Source organism: Manis pentadactyla, chromosome 7 (genome assembly GCF_030020395.1).
Source record: "Manis pentadactyla isolate mManPen7 chromosome 7, mManPen7.hap1, whole genome shotgun sequence".
In the NCBI taxonomy this organism is placed as follows: Eukaryota; Metazoa; Chordata; class Mammalia; order Pholidota; family Manidae; genus Manis; species Manis pentadactyla.
Genome location: NC_080025.1, coordinates 79,211,941 through 79,221,353, shown reverse-complemented (window position 1 = coordinate 79,221,353; position 9,413 = coordinate 79,211,941). Strand labels below are relative to the sequence as shown.

The 9,413-nt window shown below is 36.0% G+C and overlaps 1 protein-coding gene across 7 annotated transcripts in view; it reads right to left on the bottom strand.

The window, feature by feature from the left end:
- Positions 1 to 610: 610 nt before the first annotated feature.
- DYNC1I1 (dynein cytoplasmic 1 intermediate chain 1) overlaps positions 611 to 9,413 on the bottom strand; it is a 288,492-nt gene continuing 279,689 nt past the window's right edge. For all 7 annotated transcript variants that reach the window (XM_036894541.2, XM_036894542.2, XM_036894540.2 and 4 more), the window contains one exon: positions 611 to 1,576. In XM_036894541.2, the coding sequence (XP_036750436.1) occupies positions 1,466 to 1,576 (111 nt within the window). In that variant the 3' untranslated portion in view covers positions 611 to 1,465. The remainder of the gene's footprint in view (positions 1,577 to 9,413) is intronic.

Sequence of the window (9,413 nt, the reverse complement as noted above, 5' to 3'; positions counted from 1 at the left end):
GTACCTGCCAAGTGCAGTAAGAAGGCACGCTTGTGTACACCACAGGGCATGCGGAGAAAAAAGTGTTTCTGCTTTAGAAGTAAGAGAAGTCTCACAGTTCAAGGAGTCCCTACCAATAAAGCACCATTGGAATTCTCTTCCTAAAAAGCTGAAAGCTTGTCCTCCAGTGTTTTTCATGACTCAACCACTATTTATTTTAATTCTCTCTAAGCATGAAATGACTTTATGAAAAAAATTTTCTTTTAAAGTTGTTTACAGATATATTTCCTAGTCCAATAGCAATAAACATAATTTTCTGGTGTTAAAAAAAAAAAGTAGTGTGTAGAATATTCAGCCATCTTACCCTGTTTCTCTTACTCCAACATTGGAGATCGTCTCGGGGCAGGAGGGCCTCTGGTGAAGGCGATAAAGAAGGGCTTTCCCAAGCACCACACTCATTCCCTCAGAAAAATAGAACCAGAGTTCTTGATTTAAGTCTACCCAGGCTGGCCGCCTGGAAATTCACGCTCAGTCCTTAACATGGCCCTAATATATCTCCCCAGCTCCCTCAACACAGCTGAATTCTAATCAAGCTTTCCCCAAGCAAAGGATTTATCCACACTGGTGCAGACCTGGTTTGGAACATTTTACTGGCAATACTGGTGTCATATGCAGAAACCACAGACTTTTGTCGGACTGGGTTAGCTTGAATGACAAGTTATCAATGGTCAACTATATTTGAAATATTGTTAAAGTACCTAGAAATAATAGGCATTAAAATTCATTCCATTCACAGCAACAAAGCTCTAAAGATCTCGTGTTCTCAGTGGAACCAGCACATTGTAATTGTTATTTGGAACTTAATGTAACCTCAGCAGCAGCAGAGACAATACAGCCCTCTCATTATGCACATGCTCTAGGATCATTTATTTTAATGCTTTCAAATAAATATGTTCCATGCAGCACACCACAATAAATAAGGAGCAGCAATGTTCTTCTAGTAAATCCATTCATAATGTGAGTCACCATGTAAAACACCACATCTCAAGTCTTTGGCCCTGTACCATATCATGAAGCACACCACATCTGCACCTAATCATATCTGGCTTCATATGGATTTAATAGGACTATGCCAGAAGTGCATGTAAGCACAAATTTAAGCAGAGGTTTCCAGCTATTAAATACAGCTACTAAGCAGTTAAAAGGCAACAACTAAACCCGTAAAGGCTCCCTTCCCCGCTCCCCCCACCGCCTCATTTTTGAGACAGAAATATAGACATAGAAATGCTCTGGTGAGTTTCAGGTTTGTAGATAACAGGGTGGGATACATGTGGAATACTCGAAGCAAAGCTGGCACAATATGGCACCCAAAATGTCACAGCAATACTGCTACTGAATGGACACTGAATACAAGAGGAATCGATGACTGCAGGCACTGAGCTCTAGAAGGTGGAGTGAGGCATGGCATGTGGGCGGCTCATTTCCCCTAGGCAGACAACTCAACAGTGCCTTCCTCCTCGCTATCAGCTCTGTTGGCACGGATCTCCACGAGGGTCCTGGCAAATCGAGTCCATTCGTCGTTGTGGGGAACAGCAAGCTGCAAAGCGAATGAATGGAAAACAGTAAACAAGATTTATCTTCTACGTCTGAAAGCCTGAAGCCTGCATGACTATTCCTCCTGAAGCAGATGTTTCCCTTGGAAAGTAAAGGAAACCAGATATTCTTCCTTAAATTGGTTAGATCCCCAAAGTGTTGCTCATAAACTGACAACTTAAGAGAATAATGTCACTTTCAATAGTGAAATCACTTGTGAAATTCACAAAGCTTTAAAAACTTCTGTAAACTATACAATTACAGTAGCCACGTTAAAGCACTTTCAGTAACAAAAATTGATCATAAGATCAGACTTACAGTGAACATAGCAAATAAAAGCTGCATTATTGACTAGGATTTTTAAATAACTGTGGTATTTTCTTTCTATATCAATGCTATTGATTCTTTTTTTTTAGTGTTGCTAATATGCCAGTATGCATGACAAAAGTATAGCTTACATTACAAAGAAATGTTATTTTTATGAAATAATGCTTTGGCTTTTCCAGTAAGATCTTATAAGATGATACCTATGAATAATATAATAGTAGCTAACATTTACCAAGAGTTGTGTTCATTCCTCACAACAATTCTATGTAGGGTGATACTAGTATTTCCACTTTACAGAAGAAATCAAGGCACAGGAAGATTATATCATCTTACTGAGGTTGCAGAGCTAGCAAATATCAGTGCCAGTGGCATCTGGTTCCAGTATTGACTTCCTTAGCCAGCATGCTCTACTGAGGGGGATTTTAACAACTTCCCAAGTAATATCTTCTTGTACAATTCAGTGAGGAGAAAAATTAACCTCACCCAATAAACTGCATATATGAATTTTTGTTAGCTGATTTAAAGGATAATGATTTCTCTACATTGCTTCCAAAAATGAATCTGCTCAAGGATATCATGCAAGTGTTAGGAATAGTAAAGAGAATTATTTGAAGATGAGAAGCAGGATCAAGTAGAAGTCTGAATGGTTTTTGTACAGAATAAAATTGATTTAGACTGTAGAGCCCATTTTCTTGTAGGATTACCCTAGAAGATGGTATACTACATATACAGGCACTAATGCTACACATGCTATCCATGTATTCTATAAACATTAATAACACATCCATCACTATCAATACACATATTTAAGAATAAAAAAAGAGGAAGCAAATCTAAGCTTTGAGATCACTTCTACAGCTGAAAAAATGACCCACTAGATGAAGTACCAAATGATTAGAACTTTACAATTTTATTACAGGGGATGATATTCTTAGATACCATCTATCAAAGACAAATGACTGGAGGGTGGCATCATCATTCTAGAAAGCATATCCTTCTGTTAGTGTGCTGGTACAAGGTTAAATGTTTCAAGAATAATTCTGGAAATGGTATACAGGAGGGAGAAATAAGTTCTAGTTATTTGGAGAAATGCAATACCAAAGGACTTCTCATTTAGTCATATGAATGAGTTTTTAAATGGTTATTACTTCCCTTGTTATTGCAACAAATCCAAATGTCTTTTTAGGCAATGACGTAAGTTCACAGTAGTACTGAATGACCCTACCTACCCCTCTGTTCGGTCCATTTTCCCTCCTTTGAGCTCTTTTGCTAGGTTCCACTGTTCTTCATTTTTCTCTTCAATTTCAGAAAATACTGCCCTGGGGAAATGAGGCCCTCAGAATAAATGATTCAAAAGAGCTAACAAAAAACATAAGCAGCAAAGGGTTGGCATCATATTTATATGAAAGAATAGGCCCACTATTTCTTTTCTTTCCAACTCCTGACTGAGTCCTTCCCAAAAGAACCACAAAACAAAAGCCCAAAAAGAGACAGAAACCAATCATGATAGCATATTTCTAACTAGAAGGTGAGAATCAAGCTAAAGTACCTTATAATTTCAAATAACTTTAAATATTGGAAAAAAACAGGTCTTACTAAAATACATAGTACTTACTCATAAAGAGTGAAGTCTAAGTGTTTGACTCCTAAACATAATGCTGTATTCCTGACTAAAATCGTACAAATTTAAGTTGACATATGATTCCATACATAATATTTTATTGCTAGCAATATATAGAAACTACATACTGAAACAAGAAAGCAACTAAATATGTTTACACAGTTTCATGTAGTAGAAATGGCAAGACTGTTAAGAAACAACACTAATAAAGATTATGAAACATTATAGTTTGACTACATGCCCAAATACAGTTTGGGACAGAACTGAGTATCATTTATGACAAAATTGCACATCTAATTTTTCAAAATTGAATTTCATTAAACTTCAATATTTCTGATAAACAAAAGTACCTGCAATGGTACTAGATTTGACCTTTTCCATGTGGGTGGGATAATATTAGAATGCCAATACTTGTCCTTAAAAATATAGATTCCCTCTCACAAAAGGTTTCACGTCACATCACGAGATGTATTTGATCTGTTCTCTTTTTGATCTGTGAAAGTAGTAAGTTTCATTTAGGTTGGAAAAATATGAGAAGCTTGTTTTTTAAAAAAACTTGTTCTGCCAAATATTTTCCTCCCTAGAATACCATAAACTTCACAGAAATGGTAATTTGCTTTGGGCCACACATACATGCACACAGTAGAACACGAAAACACAATGGCTTAACATTACCTACCTCATCCTATTACACTTTTTCATCTAGTTGACTATAAAAATAACCCAAGATGATTGTAATGTTAGATTTAGAAGGTGAACAGCACACTGCCCCATTTTTAGAATTAGATATCACCATCAGGAAGCACTTTAAGTATAATCTTAGCTTGAATGTGTGAATGTGTATTCACAGGCTGTTTCCACACCCAAAGTAATAATTTTGGGCATTTGAATTACTTGCAGGTAAGAGCAAACAGGTGTCCTAACAAACAAGAAGACCGTCCTATTCATTTTATATATATGGCTATGAACAGCATCATGTAGACAGAACTGTCCTTTTTACCCATGGAAGGTTCCTGACCCTTCTCACCTGATTCTCTCTGATTAGAAATGGCTAGAAAGGAGGCTCATGAGCATAATTACATCTGACACTTTGTCTAGGAGATTTTTAATCCAATAATATCTTAATCATTAAATAGAAGAAAATCTTGGTTCATGTTGCTTAAAGAATAAGACTGCTCTCATGTCCTCCTAACTAGCACACAAATTTCTTCCATCTGCATGGACTGAGTACCAGTCCCATCCCAGGCACTACCTCGGGATGAAAGACCCAGCAGTGAATCATTTTGGCATATAAGGACTATGAAATACAGATAAAATTATCATATTTTCTTGAGCCAAAATGTGTGAATACTGGCAGAGGTGTGTGTTTTTTTTAACTTCGCTGACATAAAAAAATGAATAGACTAAAATTTACCTTTTTATAGAGTGACAACTGCAACATTTCCTGGTATGTGGTGTGTGTCAAGCAAGTAGTAGGGAAGCAAAATGGCATGTTAATGACATGGCTTCACTATCTCTTCAAGTTTCTATCAAGGCACTAAAGGTTAAATCTAGAGCATCACCATAGATTTATTTTCCCCTGAAAATAATAGCTGGAGTAATTTTTCAAACAATTAACATTTGTGATAGGAATGATATTCACAAGTTTCCAACAATGATGAACAATTTCAGTCACTTAAAAGTTTATGAGAAGCCCTGTGAAGGAAATAGCCCATAGTTCTAGCAAGGGAATAGGATCAGGAAGACTCATAAAAATTGTCCAGAATTGTACTGAATCAGTGGATCTGGAAACATTTTCTGCCTTCAGATTCATCTGCCAAAGTCCACATCTTAGATCAGGGATGATTCAGTTTTTCCCATTGCTTCATATATAGTGTTCACCAACAGCCAGTTCACTCCACTAGGTGATTATTTTCTAATTTATTGCTAAATGCTTAAAGCATTTTTATACCAAAAGCACTCAGGGCGCTGCTCCTGATAATAAAATCTTAGCTCTAAGAGTGACCATCTTTTATAGATATGACCCTATTTTTACAGCCGAGGGAACTAAGGCCAAAAGGTAGTTTCTGAGGCAGCAATCTGGCCATACAGAGGAGGTAAAATGAACCTCAGATTTGGACAAGAGACTACTTAAGTCCTGCTCTCATCTTGGTTACCAGCAATGGTCAGGCACTTAACCTCTCATTGCCTCAATTGTAAAATGGGGATGAAGGTGGCTGACCCATTTATCAATAGAGATGTGGGGAGGATTGAGAAAAGTAATCTAAGTGAAGAAAGTACTATGAGTAAGTTCATCACGGAATAACCATGCATTCTTTTTCTTTAAACTGTCACTCAGATTGAACACATTTCTCAAAGATAACAAAAACAAAACCACAAAAATTTTTGTGGTTTTGTTTTTGTAATCTTAGAGAATTAATTCTGATGTTTGCTATGTGAGGACATTAACGAGCAGGTGTACATCGTTCTCTACCAGGTAGGAAATAGAAGAACGGAGCTAAATGATTTGCCAAAGAACACGTAAGTCTCACACATTAGTGTGGGGCAATCAGGGGCCTCAGCCCTGTAAGAAATGCCAGCATACCATGGCAGAGTGGCAAGCAGGGATTGTGTTTTGAACCACCTGCTAAAAGAGTATGAAGATTGTTTTTAATCTTCTAAGATTCTTGGAAGATGAAAGGTCAAAAATAAAAAGCAGAAGTTGTGGAAAATTCATGAAAACTGATCTTTTTTAGTCCTTCTCCCCCATGTCAGGGATCTGCCCCTCCCTTCTGCCTGAAGGGAATGGAGGGGGCCTCTGGATCCTGCCCCACCCCATCTCCGAATAACTATTAGTCGAACCTCTGAGTGTCTTGCTGTGCACTTAAAGGGAGGCACTGACTGCAGAATAACTAGATTTTAAGAATGGAACCAATTTTAAAAGAATTTTCTCCATCTCCAGTATCAGCCAGAGTATGGTTTCTTTCCCAGCTCCGCCACTTAATTTCTGTGTGTCCATAAGAGAATTTATATTTTAGTATTTATCATCTTCATTTCCTCATTTGTGAGAAAGGAATTTTGAGATCCATCTCCTTATACTGCTGTGAATATTAAATAAGACCCCTCCCCAAATATAATAAGCTTACTACAATGCTTGGCACATTATAAACCCTGAATAAATGATGATATTTTTCCTTATTAATAGTCATTCCCCTCTTTTCCAATTTTTTTGTTGTTTCCTTTCTTTCATTTTCTTTTTTTCACTTATATAGAGCTGCATTCTTTTTAGAAATATACCTTATATTTTATCACATTTGGTTTCTTAAAAACCCACACAAATAATTTCCTACATAGTCACACTTTATATAGTCACACTAATAATAGCTAAGTTTCATGAGGTAGGTTTGGGGAAAGGGTTCCTTCATATCACAAGAAAAATTCTGTCAGAGTACTTTTTATTGTTCAAATTGAAAAGTCAAATTAAAGCATAATTATTCCCCGTAAATGTACACATACACACATATGTATAATATACATGCATATTTTTTATTTTTCAAGTATGACCAATACAGTTTCATCTAGCTATTTCCTTGTTCTAGCACTTTCTACAGCGATATTGTACATTTTTAGCTCAAGTCATAAGGCTTTGTAACCGCTGAACATGCTGTTATAAAACTCAAATGGCTTTTTATAACCAGGGTTAAACACACAAATACCGTCCATGTGTCCCTTTTTATAAACACATGGCTAACCATTTTGAACAATCCTCAGTCAAGCCTCCCTCATTTGTTTGTAATTTTAAAGACTTTATAGTACCTCACAGCTGATTTTAAATAGCTGCATTACCTGTAGTAACTCCTACCAGCCCAATGCTGTATATTTTTCATGGTAAAAATATCTGTCTCGGGCGTTGCTTAATATAAAAGTCAGTTATTTATTTTTAACCTTGTATAATTAAGACAGAAAAGTATTCCATAATTTCAGTTTGGCTTCTCAGATACATTAAGCATGGCAAACAAATTAAAATAAATAGAACTCTAGGCTTCAGTATAAATATTCCATGGATGTGTGGTTCATCAGCATCTTTGTAATCTTTCAATTAAATGGAATCATTAAAATAAAAGTCTGTGACAATTATGTTAACCATTGACTCCAAACAGATATATGATAATTCATCTCCTGTATTAGCCCAGAATGCAAAGTTTTCTGTTAAAAAGACATCTTCTAAGTTACTTTTCACTTTAATGCACCTTAGTTTTTTGTTAATGCATTTACAGAAACTGTAGGAGCAAGCATGGGTTTCTACAGAAAGACTGCTAAACCCCTCTAAGCTCTAAAAGCTTTTTTAAAAAGAACAATTTTTAATGGCACCCCCAATTCAGGAGTTTGTGGACTTACTGGTATACAAATACACGTTTGTGTTCAGAGAAAGCTGATATTTTTTAGGACAATTCCCTTTGCCACACATACAGAGGGAAGCAAAGTGGGGGGTATTAAGCGACAAAACAGCCGCTTCAACGACCGGCTTCCTCGCTTCACAGAAATACAGCTCCACAGTAGTTAACTCTCAGAGAGTCTAGTATCCCTGGCAACAGTGGATGAAACCACAGACCAAAATTCCAAGCCAGAATGCAGTGTACAGAGGATGTAAATATACTACAGCCTTCCACTACAAAGACGTGTATACTGTGTGGTAGCTTCGTATTTACAGAAGTTTGAGCAAAGTCTAGAAAGTGGAAGTTACATGAGTCTCCATACTGCAGCATCTGCTCTTACCAGTTGGTGGACAAAAATTTCTGTGAGATTTAGCAGCATGCTAATATTTTGTAGTCTGATGATGTATTTTTTGTAAAGATTTTTTTTTTTTTTAGTCTGAGAATCCTATCTAAGGAAACCCTCATCCATCCATCAAGCCTGAGATTTCTCTGCCAAAGTTCTCTTCATAGTATCTTTAAATAAGTGGTTGGCTTTTATAGAATGTTTGTTAGAACAACACTTAAAAAAAATTCTTACCACACAATTCAGGAAAAAATAAAGGTAGGACATAAAAGTCAAAAGTAAATAGTAACAAATATGGGTCTTTATCAGTTTCAATAAACCAAACACTGAAGAAAATGTTATTTTAAAAACTTTTTAAAAAGAAACATTTTTAAATGTTCTTCCTGTTAATATTTAGCATTATAGGAAACATGACAAAATTTTGAAGTTTTTACCTGTGGAGGAAAAAGAAATCATGCCACTGATGAAGAAAGAGTTAATTTACTAAGGTTCACATTTGTATTAAAATCTTATCATCCTCTTTTCTTCAGAAAAATCTCCTAAGCATTATTTTTCCTATTATGTGGAATAATCTATGTCTCCAAAAGATGGAAAAAAATGCTAAAGACACTGGCTGATGGGCAATAATGGAAAATAAACTTTTTAAACTTCCATTACTACTCTTTTTCCATAATACAAAAGATCAGGAAAATGACAGGGAAATGAAAAAGCATGTGCTGCTCAAGCTGATCTGTCATATTAGCTGACTGAACATTATATCCCTTCTCTTCCTGATATTAACTATAGGTTTTCTAGTAAATTCCTAGCAACCACTGCATCTAAGCAGTTTTGACAAAAAGAAGGCTTATTGCTAAACACCTTAAAACATTTACCAAAGTAATGAAAGAAATGTCATTCTCTCCTACTGAATGTTTGGGCATAAAAGAGGTATTTTTATAATGTAGTTCATGATTTACCATATCTATAGTGTCCAAAAAAAGCACAATGAAAAGGAAGCATTTTTCCAGTGGTTTGACAACTATTTGAGTCAACTGTTAGTTTTCATAACACTAGTGGCCAATTGCTCATTTTTAAAAGCACAGGAGGGGAGAGGGAATGGGATAAAGATTATGGAGAAAGGACAAGCACTCATTTT